Raw genomic sequence first — 16,345 nt, 5'->3', positions numbered from 1 at the left:
TACATCCATTGATGCATGAAGGGATACCGGACTGAGGAGTCACAAGGTTTAATTAGGTAGGTACATGCCAGCATGGGCATCACCAGACATTTTTTCCTGGGGCGCGTGCCCCAGTATAAATTTCAGTATAAAGGGAATAGTCTAATTTAATGATCCAATGACACATCACTAGTTGAGTGACTGTTTGGCGCTTTTTTAATACACCATGTAATTAAGAATTTTTTTTCCGATTACTCCAACAAGACGTGAATGCAGCCTCAGCCAATTATTTGTTAGCTCTGAGTTACCCAACTTTTAGGTGCTTTTAAGAACATTGATGTACAGCTTTATGTTTCGGCTAAATGAGTCTAAAAATAATATATATAATAATATATAATAATAATATAATAATAATGACTGTATTCCTATGGAATTTTTTGAGTGAAATTTGGGTGGGACCCAAAAAAAGCTTGGCTTCTTCCCACTCCTTTTCGGGCTACACATGTATGTATTGTTATTATTTCTGTTGTAATCATCGTTACTGTTTAATTTGTTTTCCATTCTTCTTGTTGTTTTTCGTTGTTATTGCTGGAAATAAAAAAATATATATATTCTAATGAATTTAACAGACCCTGCAAAAACCTGTTTGTTGTGCACTCATAGCCAGTGCCTTCTTGATGTTCTGTTTTGTTTTTCTTTTTTTTCCTTTCCAGTCATTTTATTTCTATGTCTCCGTATGTACGGTATTCTTTTCACTTTTTTTGATGCGTGTGCTATGGACCCATTGTGGGATTCCTGAATAAATATCATATATAATTTTACAGTCCGTGTGCCAATCATACAGTCGACGGTGTAAATGACATCTTCCTACCTGCTTTACAGGTTAGTGCCAAATAAACTGCCCATCCTTGTTGTTCGTTTTCACGTCTGTGTTGATGTTTCTTTGGTCGCCTATTCCCATGAATTGTGAATTTAAATGGTTCAACTTCACTCTTTACTATCAGGCAGTTAACTGCGGTCAATTATTCTGGTCACAAATTGAACTTGCAGAGTAGCTGCTGTCTTTTAGCAAACTGGCTATGACTACAATGACAATTCAAAGTGATTTGAGTGAGAGGTTCTCACTCAAGAGCATTGTCTTATATTGTGTTACTATGACATGTGGTATTTGAACTGGTTCAATACTGATGCTATTTATTGCTATTTGTTGATATGGCCCAAATGAATAGAATCAATCTGTATGAATTAATTGCCTATCTTTGGGATATAACCTCTAACAATCTTGTATGTGTGCTCATCATAATTTCCAGCTGTTTTACAATCATTTTATTTGTTACTGCAGTCCCTGGAATCTGTAACGAGATGTACAGTGGGGAGAACAAGTATTTGATACGCAGTCAATGGGAAAGCCCATTGGCAGTGTATCAAATACTTGTTCTCCCCACTGTATATATTAGGGATGTCCCGATCCAGGTTTTTGCACTTCCGATCCGATACGATATTGTTTTGCACTTCCGATCCGATACCGATACTGGCCGATACCGATACCGGCCTATCTGAGCATGTATAAAAGTTTAGTTATTTAGCCTCCTTACTTAGTTGTTAGACTCATGTTGAAAAGGGTTTTAGTACTCTTGATAACAACTAGCCAGCTGAATTAGGTGAGTTTGAATAACACACGATGGTTGGTAACAAGAAACTGACCTGTTTATTCAGTGACAAACACAAAAGATTATAAATAACAAACAGAAATGGCATAGTCAGTCAGTAAAACGTGCAAATAATATTGTAAACTGTCAGTGGAAAATCCCACAAATCCCCCAAGCTATTAGATGCTTTTAATGTTTCGTGCATTAGTTACAAAAATTGTGTAAAAAGCCTCTCAGGTTTAAATAAACGACTATTTCAATTTCAAGTTAACATTTTAAAACAGTAAATAAACTACTCAAGTCCCCATTCTGTATCAGCAGCTTTAAACTACATTCAATTAATTTAATTTTGCGAATCAACTGTTAAAGTTGTTAAAATTGTTCCCGAAGCAAAACCGAAGCAAAAACTGGAATGGATTATGTAAATCGGTGCGCTGGAAAACCCGGACCGGACTTTCGGAAAAAAAAAAAAAAAAAAACTGGATCGGAAGTCTGGATCGGAATTTTTCTGTGTCGGCCGATCCGATACCGATGTGCATTTTTTTGCCCATATCGGCGTCCGATCCGATCCAAATATCGGATCGGGACATCTCTAGTATATATATTTTTTAATTTCTATTGGACTCAAAAAGCTCTTGAAATTGGACATTAGAAAATTATTTGCTCACAGCAAGGATAAATCAGCAATGAAGCATGAGAGAGATAAGCTAGGTAACCCACCTAGGAAACATAAACCACTATTGGGTCATAACCTACCAGTTGAAAAAAACGGACTAATTGCAAAAAATAAGCCCCTTTCACACATGCCGAAACACCCTAAAAATACCGGGATTTAAACGGGCAGATCTTGTATGTGAATGCAATTTCCTGGGTTAACTGACACGGAGATTACGCCGACATTTCAAGGGTCGCGCCTTAGTAGAATGCCCGGGAAAGTCCCGTGACCAGGGTTATGTGAAAGCAAGTGTTAAATTCCCGGGTCACAGCACGATGGCTGATTATTTAAATATTGTGACGGGCCGATCCTCACCTTCTCTTTCTTCGCAGTAAGACGAAAAGCAGTAAACAAACATAGCAATTATCAACATAGCAAGCTGGAAATTGCTAAATTGAAAACATAACGAGATTAAATTGCTACTGGATTGCCGAGCCGAGGAAGAGAGTCCACCGTCCATCATTGGAAAGGTATGGTTTATTTTTTTTGCAGATGTTTGGGTCCACAACTGCGGAAACAAGGTTGCACCTCGAAGCAGAAAACAACAGAGGGACACGTTCAAGGGTTTATTAAATACAAACAAAAATACACGTGATCGAGGAAAAGCGGGAATAACACAATGGGTCTGTAATAGTAGGTCGATGGGGATCAAAAATACTAAACTAAGTGGTAGGCAGAAAGGCAATAACACAGCAAGACAAATACACTCAAATACCAGCACAACGTAGGAGATTTCAAAACAAGGGTGGCAGAGGTATCGAATGGTGGCCAGCAAGTTAATATCTCGGCACCCTTCTCTTGGATCGCCTGGACTTAAATAGTCTTGATGAACTTGATTTGACTGCAGTTACGATGTCGGGAACGCTCCCACAAATGGTTCTGTAAAAAAACACGGTTTGACCAACATTGTGACAGCCGATGCCAACCAAAAATGACGTAATGTCTGGGTTATAAAATTGCTCGAGCAGCCCTCCCCGCACACAGAATGCCAGTGGGAATCACGGATACGACTGTGAAAGTGTCCAACCCGCGTAAACCCTGTGTCACCTTACACAGGAATTTACCGGGATATGTTTGTGAAAGGGGCTTTACAGTAATCTATCTACATTTATGTGCAGTACAGTCCCTGACAAAAGTCTTGTCGCTTTTCCATTTTGTAGAAACAATTGCTAATAATAATAATAATATTTTGTGGCAAAAGGTGGATTTTTCAGATGAATCTTCCATTGAATTACACCACAGTCCAAGGCCGGCCCAGCCTATACGCAGACTATGCAGCTGCTTAGGGCCCCTGACCACTAGGGGGACCCCAATCTGGCAATTGTTTAATGAAATTTGATTTTGTTTACTACAGTTTGCTTGATTTGACATTTGTGAGTTTTGATACTTAATTTCAAGCTTAAAAAAATAAAAGTTCTTCTTTAACTTCTTTCTTTTCCTCTTTTAGAAAAAGGTTTGGCGCTATCTACTGTAAGTACTGACAATCATTTGGGGTGAGGAGTTTGAAGTATGCAGTGCAACAAAATCTGATTAACATACAAAATATGAACGTATGGGTTGGATTGCATGTATGGGTTTCACAGTACACTGTGACCAAATGGTGGGGCAAAAATATGGGCCCCTTGGCATTATTTTGCTTAGGGCCCCCAAATGGCCTGGGCCGGCAGTCGCCGCAAGTATTGCAGGAGACCTACTGGAGCCCGCATGGATCCGAGATTCACTCAGAAAACAGTGAAGTTTGGTGGTGGCAAAATCAGGGTCTGGAGTTGCATCCAGTATGGGGGTGTGCGAGAGATCTGGAGGGTGGAAGGCAACATTAATAGTCTGAAATATCAACAAATCTTAGCTGCCTCTTACATTCCTAACCATAAAAAAGGACAAATTCTGCAGCAGGATGGTGCTCCACTGTATACTTCAATCTCTACCTCAAAGTTTCTCAAGGCAAAGAAAATCAAGACCCTCCAGGACTGGCTAGCCCACTCACCAGACATGAAGAGGATGAAAGAGGAAGCATGGAAAACGAAACCCAAGAATGTTGATGAACTCTGGGTATGCAAGGCATGCAAGACTGCTTTCTTTGATGTTCCTGATGACTTCATCAATAAATTGTATGAATCCTTGCCGAACCGCATGGATGCAGTCCTTCAAGCCCATGGAAGTCATAAAAAATATTAAATTTGGATCTCACAGCACCACTACTTAATTCGCTTATGTTATGTAACATACTTTTGTATTTGAAGTACATTTTTTTGTTCAATTTTCACACTACTTTCTGTAGGCGAGAAAACTTTTGTCTTGCCAAAATTTGACCTTTATGTCTTCATTGAATAATAAATCTTTCTTCAGTGAAACAAATATATTTTTGTACATTCATCATCATTTGGGAGGGTCTTAGCTTTTATATGAGCCATTTCTTAAACCAATCTAATTATTGAAAGTCGGGTTATTAGCAATTGTTTCTACAAAATGGATAAGTGACAAGACTTTTGTCAGGGACTGTAGAGCAGCATAATGTTGTAATAAGTGAAGGAAAGATGGAAGTTGATGGGCATGAGCAAAGTTGAAATTACTAGGGATGTCCCAATTTTGTTTTGAATAGTGATGACTTAAAAAAATAAACTGGTACTTTTTAACAGAAACCTGTTTTTTGGTTTGATTATATATAGTTCAAAACGCCATTTCTGACTTTTTATGACAGATCAGTGCTAAAAAATTTTTTGCACGCTCGCCAGTGCCCGGCTGTGCCCCAGTATTGAGTTACAGTATTGAGTCAACCACTAACTGTGCAAGTTCTCGCACTTGAAAATATTAGAGAGGCCTGTAATTGTCAACATGGGTAAACCTCAACCAGGCCCGGAGTGACTAATCGGGAGCTTCTGGACGATTCCAGAAGGGCCGGCCGGCCAGATGGGCCGGTCCGCGTTTTATTAAAAAAAAAAATTACACTGTTATCATTTTTTGTTTGGTATTTATTTATGACAGTGTCACTGAGTATAACTTACATTCTGTTACCGCTGTCCCTGTGGGCCGTCTTAAAAAAAAAAAAAAACAGTATTATTTTTTTTTCCAGACTCATCCTCACGTGTGCAGACGAAAAATACAGCATGCAGCTCCGCCCCCTAATTGTAGTCTGTATTGAGCCAAATTAGCTGCTATCTCGGTGCTCGGATGGATAAAAAGAGCAAGGGTGGCGCTGAAAAATAAGAATTAAAAAGAGAAAAGCACTCGTGAAAGAATCGGCAAAATGCGCGAAAATAGCTAATTTTTTTCATGCAACGGCCTTGCTGCCTCAAACTACAGAGGATTACAACGAAAGTGGTAAGGCCAGATGGCGAATAAAATGCAACTTGCACCGTGTGATACGACAATATGTAATTGTGGAAACTTTGGCTTCTTGTAGCACCTCACAAGGGATATGTAGCAGCAAGCATTAGCCATAATGAACACACCACAGGTGCAGAGCTGGAAGGTAGGATTGCCATGTCGTTCAGCGAGTGAACATTAGAATTAATATAATCAATTACGTGGCGTTTTTAAAGTGGAAATGGAAAATGGATAATAGTATCATTAGAACTTGTTACAATGTGCAATACGTATTCTTTATTTTTCATATTGTTATGTTGCTATGTTTGTTTTATCTGTAAGCACTCATTTTGTTAATATTTGATGTTGCAGAAAAGGTCTTATTTATTCATTTATTTTGGGGCTGCCAAAATTATCGCGTTAACGGGCGGTAATTAATTTTTTTAATGAATCACGTTAAAATATTTGACGCAATTAACGCACATGCCCTGCTCAGACAGATTTAAATGACAGTACAATGACATGCCCACTTGTTAATTGTGCTTTATGGAGTTTTGCCGCCCTCCGCTGGCGTTTGGGTGCGACTGATTTTATAGGCTTCAGCACCCATGAGCATTGTGTAAGTAATTATTGACATCAACAATGGCGGGCTACTAGTTTATTTTTTGATTGAAAATTTTACAAATTTTATTAAAACGAAAACATTAAGAGGGGTTTTAATATAAAATTTCTATAACTTGTACTAACATTTATCTTTTAAGAACTACAAGTCTTTCTATCCATGGATCGCTTTAACAGAATGTTAATAATGTTAATGCCATCTTGTTGATTTATTGTTATAATAAACAAATACAGTCCTTATGTACCTTATGTTGAATGTATATATCCATCTTGTGTCTCATCTTTCCATTCCAACAATAATTTACAGAAAAATATGGCATATTTTATAGATGGTTTGAATTGCGATTAATTACAATTAATTTTTAAGCTGTAATTAACTCGATCAAAAATTTTAATCATTTGACAGGCCTAATTTATTTTTCAAATGTATCATTTAATATAGTTTTTTAAAAAATCCATTTTTAAATTTGTTCAAAATATGTTGTGTTGCACTTGTTAAAATAAAGCCACCTTGTTAAACAACCATGACCTGCACTGAATTGGAATACACAGAATTACAGTACACGGCTTTAGAGAACACTGAACTTAACACGTGTATGCATAATGACATAATTTTAAATGAGTGGGCCGGTCTGAGGCATGAAATTCCAGGGCCGAAAATGAGTCCCACTCCGGCCCTGACCTCAACCATGAGAGACAGAATGTGGAAAAAAAACAGAAAATCACATTGTTTGATTTTTAAAGAATTTATTTGCAAATCATGGTGGTAAATAAGTATTTGGTCAATATCAAAAGTTCATTCCAATACTTTGTTATTTACCCTTTGTTGGCAATAACGGAGGCCAAATGTTTTATGTAACTCTTCACGAACTTTTCACACACGTTTGCTGGTATTTTGGCCAAGTCCTCCATGCAGATGTCCTCTAGAGCAGTGATGTTTTGGGGCTGTCGTCGGGCAACACGGACTTTCAACTCCCTCCACAGATTTTCTATGGGGTTTAGATCTGGAGACTGGCTAGGCCACTCCAGGACCTTGAAATGCTTCTTATGTAGCCACTCCTTTGTTGCCCTGGCTGTGTGTTTGGGATCATTGTCATGCTGAAAGACCCAGCCACGTCTCATCTTCAATGCCCTTGCTGATGGAAGGAGATTTTCACCCAAAATCTCTCGATACATGGCCCCATTCATTCTTTCCTTTACACAGATCAGTCGTCCAGGTCCCTTTGCAGAAAAACAGCCCCAAAGCATGATGTTTCCACCCCCCATGCTTCACAGTGGGTATGGTGTTCTTCGGATGCAATTCAGTATTCTTTCTCCTCCAAACATGAGAATATGAGTGTTTCTACCAAAAAGTTATATTTTGGTTTCATCTGACCATAACACATTCTCCCAGTCGTCTTCATGATCATTCAAATGCTCTCTAGCGAACCGCAGACGGGCCTGGACGTGTACTTTCTTCAGCAGGGGGACACGTCTGGCAGTGCAGGATTTGAGTCCCTGGCAGCGCATTGTGTTACTGATAGTAGCCTTTGTTACTGTGGTCCCAGCTCTCTGTAGGTCATTCACTAGGTCCCCCCGCGTGATTCTGGGATTTTTGCTCACCGTTCTTGTTATCATTTTGACGCCACGGGGTGAGATCTTGCATGGAGCCCCAGATCGAGGGAGATTATCAGTGTTCTTGTATGTCTTCCATTTTCTAATAATTGCTTCCACAGTTGATTCTTTACAGCAAGCGTTTTACCTATTGCAGATTCAGTCTTCCCAGCCTGGTGCAGGTCTACAATTTTGTCTCTGGTGTCCTTGGCCATTGTGGAGTTTGGAGTGTGACTGACTGAGGTTGTGGACAGGTGTCTTTTATACCGATAATGAGTTAAAACAGGTGCCATTAATACAGGTAACGAGTGGAGCCTCATTAGACCTCGTTAGAAGTTAGACCTCTTTGACAGCCACAAATCTTGCTTGTTTGTACGTGAGCAAATACTTATTTTCCACTCTAATTTGGAAATAAATTCTTTAAAAATTAAACAATGTGATTTTCTTTTTTTTCCCCACACATTCTGTCTGTCATGGTTGAGGTTTACCCATGTTGACAATTACAGGCATCTCTATCTTTTCAAGTAGGAGAACTTGCACAATTGGTGGTTGACTAAATACTTATTTGCCCCACTGTAGGTCTCGTGACGCCCTGTATGCCAGGGTAATATCAAAATGATTTTGCAGCTGTGTGTAAGTGAGGCGGGGGGGGCATTTGCCTTGCCGCCCCCAACGCTTATGTCAACTGATAAAAGACACACAGGGTGCGTAAAAGCTTACTGGCTGACGGTGAATCATGGTTTAAGCTTGCCAACATAAATCGTTATTCGATTCATTTTAAGTTAATATGATGGTGACTGTTAATAATTAACAGTTAAAGAGAGAGGGGCAACACTCGGCGTACCAACTTACAGTGAATTTGAGCGATAACACAGTGTAGAGATGTTGCTTCTACTGTGATGCAGCGAGGACCCGCACACGTATCAAACTCATCAGATTTCCGTGCATGTCGTCGTCGGCAAGCGCGGGTTCGTGCGCTGTGTGAGGTAACTGCACTGTTCCTATATTTAGAAGCAACGTTGCGGTAGTGGAATCAATCAAAGTGGGTTGGTATTCACTATTATGTGCTGCTGCTGCTCTTAGTGCCTCCCGCATGCCTTCCGTGCACTTCAATCATCACTCGACGTATTTTCATCTCATCTCATGTTTCCTCTCGTTTTGCCTTTACAGAGAAGAGAGCCGGATGGCAAAGTTTTGCGCCATGGGATCTGGACAACTTTGCGGCACCAACACATTGCTCGCCTTTGGTAGCTCGTGTAGTTTTTTGCAATTCCTCCACATGTCAAGAGAACGTTGCATTGGGGAATGAAAATGACGACTATTCAATGACAAATCACGGAGGCGTCCGGAACGCGGGAGGTGCAGGGCACGCCGTTTTCTCACCTGCCAAACGTCAAAACACCTTTTTCTTATGGGAATTAAGCATTCAACCCGTTGCATGCTCCTAAGGAGAAAAATGGCGGATTCCGAGAGCGTTGAGGTAAGTCAGCAAGTTGCTTTTTGGGTGGTGTAAAACCACTCGGCTGCGCTTAGTTGTGAGGAGTCTGACGCCCACAATTGTCTTGAGATCCTGCTTCCGGTGGGAAAGTTGGATGGAAGGGGCTGTCATAACAAGGTTTTTTATAACTGTATAAAGTGGCATGCTGTGCAGTTTGTGATATATGAGTATTTTCCCATAAAGTCCAATTGCAAGTGCTGCCCCACCTGCATAGTAGCTACGTTTTCTTCTGGTCTACATCTTGCTTGTCTCGTTTTTGCTTGTAGGAGTCCATAGGGGTGTCATTATGAGCAATGATACAGCTTCCAAAAATTAAGCATATTGACAGTGAAGGGGAAAAAGGTCAATTTTTTCTTTTTACAGTTTCTTTTATTCTCTTAACGAACAGGAGGTGACGACACACGATTCAGGATAAAAAGGAAACAAATATTCATCTAAGATAAGTACATTTATTAAGGAGAGAGTAATTTAAAGCTGGTCGACCAGGAGAAATTTAAAGCTGGTCGACCAGGAGACATCTCCTCAAAGCGCCACGAGGTGCTCCCCAGAAAAAAGTCTGCCAACCTTCTACTTGAACAGTTTATATTTGCCGTCTACACAAACAGTGGAAAAAAACAGGCAGCCTAGTCCCGGCCCCTACCTAGACAAAACAATGGAAGAAAAAGTCCTTGTACGCAAGCAGTACTGTAGATAAACACACAGCTATGAGAACAAAGAATGCTGCAACCATGTGAAATGAACAGTATCTACAATTGCTGCTAGTTTCCTACACTTTCAACCGCTGGCTATTAAAATATATACATTTAAGCCCTCTGAAAAGATAAATAATGCTGTCCTACCACAACATTGGTTTCATCTGCATTAAAGCAATGCATTGGAAATTGAGCCACAGGAAAAAAATCTGTCTGTGACATTTGCCTATACGGATAGAATTGTATTTTAGCCAGATGACATAGTGGTGATATATTAGAAGTTACTCTTACATTGTTATCGATGAATGGTAATGCTGAATGATCCACCTCTAGTAAATGGAGTTTATTTGGCGCTGTCCGAGGTACCATTGCAAGTTGCAGATAGATCTCGGGATAATTAGAAATCTGTTTTAGCATTCTATTTGCATTACAGAAAAACTTGGAAACAAATACCATATCGGCCCGAATATAAGACGGCCCTAATTATAAGAAGACCCCCTCTTTTTCAAGACTCAAGTTTGAAAAAGACTTTGAACACCAAATTAATTTTTATACAGAAAATAATTACAGTACATCTGAAACAAATGATTATAACAATATATTTGAGAGAAAAAGCATATATTTTGCCTCATTCAAATCTTAATATCTGAACATTTAAACAAATATGTAAACTAAAGTGCAATCACATTGGTAAATGAATGGCTTCTGGTTTTTGAAATGTAAATAAACCAATCTATTGTGATAAAACAACAAAATTGCAATAATTGCATTAACCATCAAAGTGAAGTCTAACTGTAACTGTAGTCTTGAAACAAATCTGAATAGAGAAAAAATATTGCAATAAAATAATGCAAACTGGTTAAACTTGAGAGTAGCTGAGATCTGTCATGACAGAACATCGCTTCAATGATATCTGGCGTCATCTAGCCATCTAGTGTCTATCTTATATTCGGGCCAATACGGTACTTAAGTGTTAATTCCTGACTTCTATACACTGTCATCACTGAGCTAAGTGTCTGGCTCACGGATGCTTTGAAAGTTCAGTGGAACAAGCCACATCAACTTGACTCTTTGGCATTATTGCATAATGTATTAGCCGCTATAACAATGAGTCTGCGGACAATAACAGTCCATCAAATGAAAGATATACACATATATAAATGTGGATAAATGTGCGCTGTTCCTATCAAACTTTATGACCCTCACCAAGCAGATGTCTCTTTCTGATACATTCCTGCACCCAGCTATAACTTACATGTTCAATGATTAGTTTTGACATTTCAAGAGGGGTCCAATCCTGCCACACAGTGCAAGATAAGAGAAACAGATACCCGCAACGGCTGAGAGGCCAGCACTCACATTTGTAATGTCATGGCATAAATTGTCACAGGTGTAATAAGCAGCTACAACATTTTTGAGTGTGCAGCATTCATCATGTCGACAAGCTTGACATGACTGAACATTTTATTTAGGGTTGTGTCCCTGAATGTGCTGATCTTTTTTTTTCTTTAACTGATAAAAATTGACTGCTTTAGGGAAGAATGACTTGGTGCACCTGTTAAATGTATTTGTCTCTTAATAATTGGCTCTCTGTTTTCACTTACTTATGCACAGCCTGATTCAGCCTTCCCATCAAGCCCTAAAAAAGACAATCAGGGCATGTGCGGAACAAAAATGTATTGCCTTGTGCTGACAGATGGGCTGAATTCAAGTTGAAGATCGGCGTGTGCTCGAGAATTAGTGGGCTGATAGTGCAAAATAAACAGCCACATAGAACAGCAACCTGGGATTTGAGTTTTGAAAAGATGTCCAATCCATTTGAACTTTGAATGCTGGCAGTGAATGATCACGAGGCCCTCGCCTTAAATGGATTGGACATCTATTGCTGTCAATGGCAGTACAGTATCATCACTTTTTGGAGTAATTTGAATCTACCGTCTCTGTGTCAGCCACAGCAACAGCCAGTTCGCATCATCGGCTCACAGCTGGCTCAGCCAACCTCTTTGCCAAAGCCTGTGCCTTCCATACAGTCCACCCCAAGACCCCTCCTCCCACCACATGCTGCCACCCTTGCCAGCTGCCCTGGACGAGGCAAGATGGGAAAGCTGTGTAATCCTGACGAGATGACCTCAAAAGACTATTACTTTGACTCTTACGCCCACTTTGGTATACATGAGGTGTGTTAGTATATCCTGCTGTTGCATGCTTGTTGTTATAACATCGAATTTTTAGTTGTTCCCCTGCTACAGCAAAACTGCAGCGCGTACACTTCTAGATGGAACTTGTGCAAACGAAACAAGTCTAGAAAATGGTCCACTTGAGAACTATTAACAGCAGTTGTTGTGACTGCTGTGCAATTTTTGTTATGATAAACAGCACCTCTGTACAGTACCAGTTGAGTGGAGCAGTATTTGTCTGTAAAACAATTGTTGTTTTTTGTTGTCCATTTAAACCAGGAGATGCTGAAAGATGAAGTGAGGACACTCACCTACCGGAATTCCATGTACCACAACAAGCATGTGTTCAAGGACAAAATAGTTCTAGATGTTGGAAGTGGCACGGGGATCTTATCCATGTTTGCAGCCAAGGCAGGAGCAAAGCATGTGTACGGTGTAAGTAACTCAAGCGTCCGAATATGACGGAGCTCTATCATGGCAAAGCATCAGCCCCTAAATCCTTTTTGAGAGCGTGTACTATGATAGCGCCTCTGTCGATGTGACCACACTGTTTATTTGAACCAGTGCACCATGGGTCAGGCTTAGTATAATCTTAGAGGAATCTCCCATCTCACAGGCAGGTGATAAAGATGTTATGGCCTCTTACACCCGTACACATGGCGTGCAGTAACGATTTAAGAGTCCTCTCTGTCACAATGTACCGGGGGCGCAAGTCATTGCTAGTCAGGTCATGTCTGAGGATACACGCCACTTGCTCAGAATAAACACATGGATCCTATTTTGGGAGCGGGCCAGGGAGTACACATTTGCTTCAGGGGAAGAGCGATTAACTTGGAATTGCCAAAAATGTTGTAAGGTACTGCTTGACATTATGCGTTTGCTTGTGTATTTGCCTTTCTCCTCCCGGCCCCCCCTCTTTCTAGAAGCATTTATGTTTCAGCTTCAACTCACTTTGTGTCACTGATGCCCATCTGGCTGTACTCAAAACATACAAAAAAATGGAACTGTGACTTGAGGGATTGAGTCCACTTTTGAGAATGACAATCTTCACAAAAGACAGACCCATACCGTTTTACTCAAAAGTTAAAAAAGCATCATTTAAAACAGGGGCCACTGAGGTGAAAAAGCTGGGCAACTAGCCAGAAAAACACGATACTATCATGTGTACCTTTTTAAAAGAAGAAAGAAATTGATATTCAGGAGTGACAATTAATCACTTGCTGGATTCCATATGTCCAGGAGACGTACTATATAACTGATCCCATAAGGTCACATGTGCATTACATTTTTGCATCCCGTCATCAAATGATAAAATATGACTTACATATAACATTTTAGCAAATGACTTGTCTTGCAAAGAAACTAAGGTACTGCCAGGAAGAAGTTCCCCACGGCTATGTCACTGCGCTCCCCTTACAACCCCATCACGGAGCTGGGTAGTGGCTGCCAGTCAGGGATCTGGCAGCCACAGTAAAAGGGCGGTGGGTGAGTCCCAAACTTCTCTTCATCTGAGCTGTCGGTTGCGGAAGGGTGGGTGGTGCAGCTCTGGTCCCGCGCCACCCTGCGGCGGCCTCTCGACATTCTCCCACGTCCGCCTTCCTCTCCCTTTTTTACTCGAGCGTCCCTCATGGGTCCCAGTGCAGATCACTAACTGGGTGGCAGAGTGTCACCCCCTCCACGTAGGGATCCTCTCCTGCCCTGGGCCTAGTGGGCCATGGGGGTCCTGCGGCGTGCCCTGTTGGGTGGGAGGTTGCAGCAGTGGCTGTGGTTCCGGATGGGTGAGTGTTGGTAAGGGCAGATGTGGGAGATGGTGGAACATCTCCTGGTCTTTTCCCTGAGGGCTGGTTGATGGGGGCACGGATGGTCTGGGGTAATACCCAGGGTCCCCGGGGTATGATGGCAGCCCCTTTGCCAGAGCTGCAGGGGGAGTGGTGTGTCGTGCTTGCCCAACCCCCCCGATGGCGGGGGTGGTGCAGGGGCCCCGTGGCGACCTCCATGCAGCATTTTCACTTTTCTGCAGACTATCACATGTCAGATTGGGTTCAAGCATAACTAGGAACAATTGAGCACACTCAGGTAAATTAGATTGTCGGTGCCAGGATTAGTGATCAGGTATCACTGAATAGGATGTCAACCTATCAACACTTACAGGTGATTTTCATATTAAAGGATTCCTCAAATTTTGCATGCCCCAACCCCAGCCCCAATCCCGTTTCCTTTCGACTTACCTTCCCTCTTCTTTCTCCTCGGGTACCAGGCCCACCTACATGGTGGCAACGGGTTAATATAATTAGATTACAATAGCACCACTATGTTCATAGGTAGCATCAGCGTTCAATAATGTTTTTTTTGTTGTTGTTGTTGTTTGTTCTTTTCCTTTTCTGTTTCCTTTCTTTCTGTTCCCCCTAAACCACATCCCATTCGCTGCTTTCTCCTAATAAATAAAACATAATGAACAGCCACAATGGGAGTATATCAAACTCCCATGTGACACATTAAAACTGTTCAGACCATAAAGACACTCATATTTCCATACTCCATGGCTAAGCAGCTGAACAGGACAGGTAAAAAAGGGGAAAAAAAGCTAATTGTATTTAATAACGGTTAAAAATGTGGAAAAGGGGAAAAATAAGGCTTGGCCATCAGCTCTCAGACACTTTAGGCATGTCCACTGACTGTGCTCAAACCACACCAAATGTTTACTTGTTACCATAGCTTGTTACAACATTGATGATATTTAGGAGTTTAGATGGTTCCCATGTCTACAGAGCTGATTTACCATGCCAGCGAGGCTTTGTGAAAGTGAGGAGAAGCATTTCTCTTGTCAGTGGAGCCTAACAAGAGGCTTAACAAGCAAAGACTCTGATTGCCCGAAGGCAAGCGGCAGCTTGTGCAGAAATTGGCGTTGTAAATGCGTACGGTCAGCTACAATTTGCTTGAAATTTAGCTGGCTGTTGGCAGTATTGTAGGCACTGAGCTTCGCCAAGTAAATAAGAAAAAGCTAAGTTTCCGTGTAAATAAGGCAAGATTACACGATTGGAAGACCAACTCAAGCAATGGATTGATGATCAAAGAACAGCCAAGTGTCTCTACAGTCATAGATTGATGTCCTATGGCGAACACAGCGTTACTAAGACTGTCTGGCAGTGTTGCACGAGTTACACCACAATCTGTGGATGGTTTGTGGATGTTTGAAGTAACGTTTCTGTTAAGGGAACCTGACAAGTTGGATGAGCGAACTTGGCTCGACTCTTCATGTCGGATACAGAAGATAAGGACAGATGGATTTCTGGATGATTGATCAAAAAGTAACGTGAGTCAGTACACTGTTACTTTACTTCAATAAAGGACATGTCAATGTAGTTTTGCTGTCACTATCTTTTGCAAAACAAACTAGCGTGTGATGAAGTATTTGGGGGTTTAGGGGGTATAACTTGGTGACACAGCTTGATGGTGAAGTGAATGGGCAAACTGCAATTATGGTGGAAAGCCTCTGATGGCGCGCTGGGTTTGTATATGCTAGTAGGGGTGGGCAAGAAAGCAGGAGTTCCAGATGATGTCACTCCACCCAGTTTATGGCCGGCTCAAAAAATTCTGGCAGTTCTGATAGAGAAAAAGTTTCTTGCTATAACTCAAGAGATTCAGCACTCAATTGTTCTCAGCCTGTGCACATTTTCAGCACTAATCATGAAGCATATTTCATGCATTTAGTAAAAAAAAAAAAAAAAAAAAATGACTGCAGTGCCTCTTTAATCAGTAACAGAAAACATTTTAAAGTGCATCAATTTGCATTATAAAAAATCAAACTCTAACCCAAGTACTACATACACTTTGACATGGGGGGGGGGGGGGGGGGGGGGGGGGTTTGAACAGGAGGGATTTTTTTTTTTAATGTATTTTTTAAACACCAAAACCCAAACTTGAGGTTAATTCTGCTAAAGCAGAAATAAAGACGCCATGATTTTAATGAGATATTATCGCGTACTTACCTTGTTTCGATTAAAAAAACTCCATGTAGCATGTATCACTGAGTGTTGAGACACAGCTGTGAATGGCCACTGCTGGATTTTGTATCACTGAGTGTTGAGACACAGCTGTGAATGGCCACTGCTGGATTT

At 40.9% G+C, this 16,345-nt stretch overlaps 1 protein-coding gene across 4 annotated transcripts in view; it reads left to right on the top strand.

Annotated features, from left to right (window-relative positions):
- Positions 1-8,628: 8,628 nt before the first annotated feature.
- Positions 8,629-16,345, top strand: part of LOC130916506 (protein arginine N-methyltransferase 8-B) — a 50,463-nt gene continuing 42,746 nt past the window's right edge. The window contains exons 1-4 of one of the 4 annotated variants that reach the window (XM_057837285.1): positions 8,745-8,846; positions 9,031-9,340; positions 12,000-12,227; positions 12,507-12,662. In XM_057837285.1, coding sequence (XP_057693268.1) covers positions 9,272-9,340; positions 12,000-12,227; positions 12,507-12,662 — 453 coding nt within the window. In that variant the 5' untranslated portion in view covers positions 8,745-8,846; positions 9,031-9,271. Of the gene's footprint in view, positions 9,341-11,529; positions 12,228-12,506; positions 12,663-16,345 lie in introns of those variants that run through there. The other 3 variants (XM_057837283.1, XM_057837284.1, XM_057837282.1) reach the window with 3 other exon arrangements.

This window comes from Corythoichthys intestinalis, chromosome 5 (genome assembly GCF_030265065.1).
Source record: "Corythoichthys intestinalis isolate RoL2023-P3 chromosome 5, ASM3026506v1, whole genome shotgun sequence".
Lineage (NCBI taxonomy): Eukaryota > Metazoa > Chordata > Actinopteri > Syngnathiformes > Syngnathidae > Corythoichthys > Corythoichthys intestinalis.
Note: the sequence above shows the minus strand (reverse complement) of the source record. Positions and strands in the feature narration are given on the sequence as shown.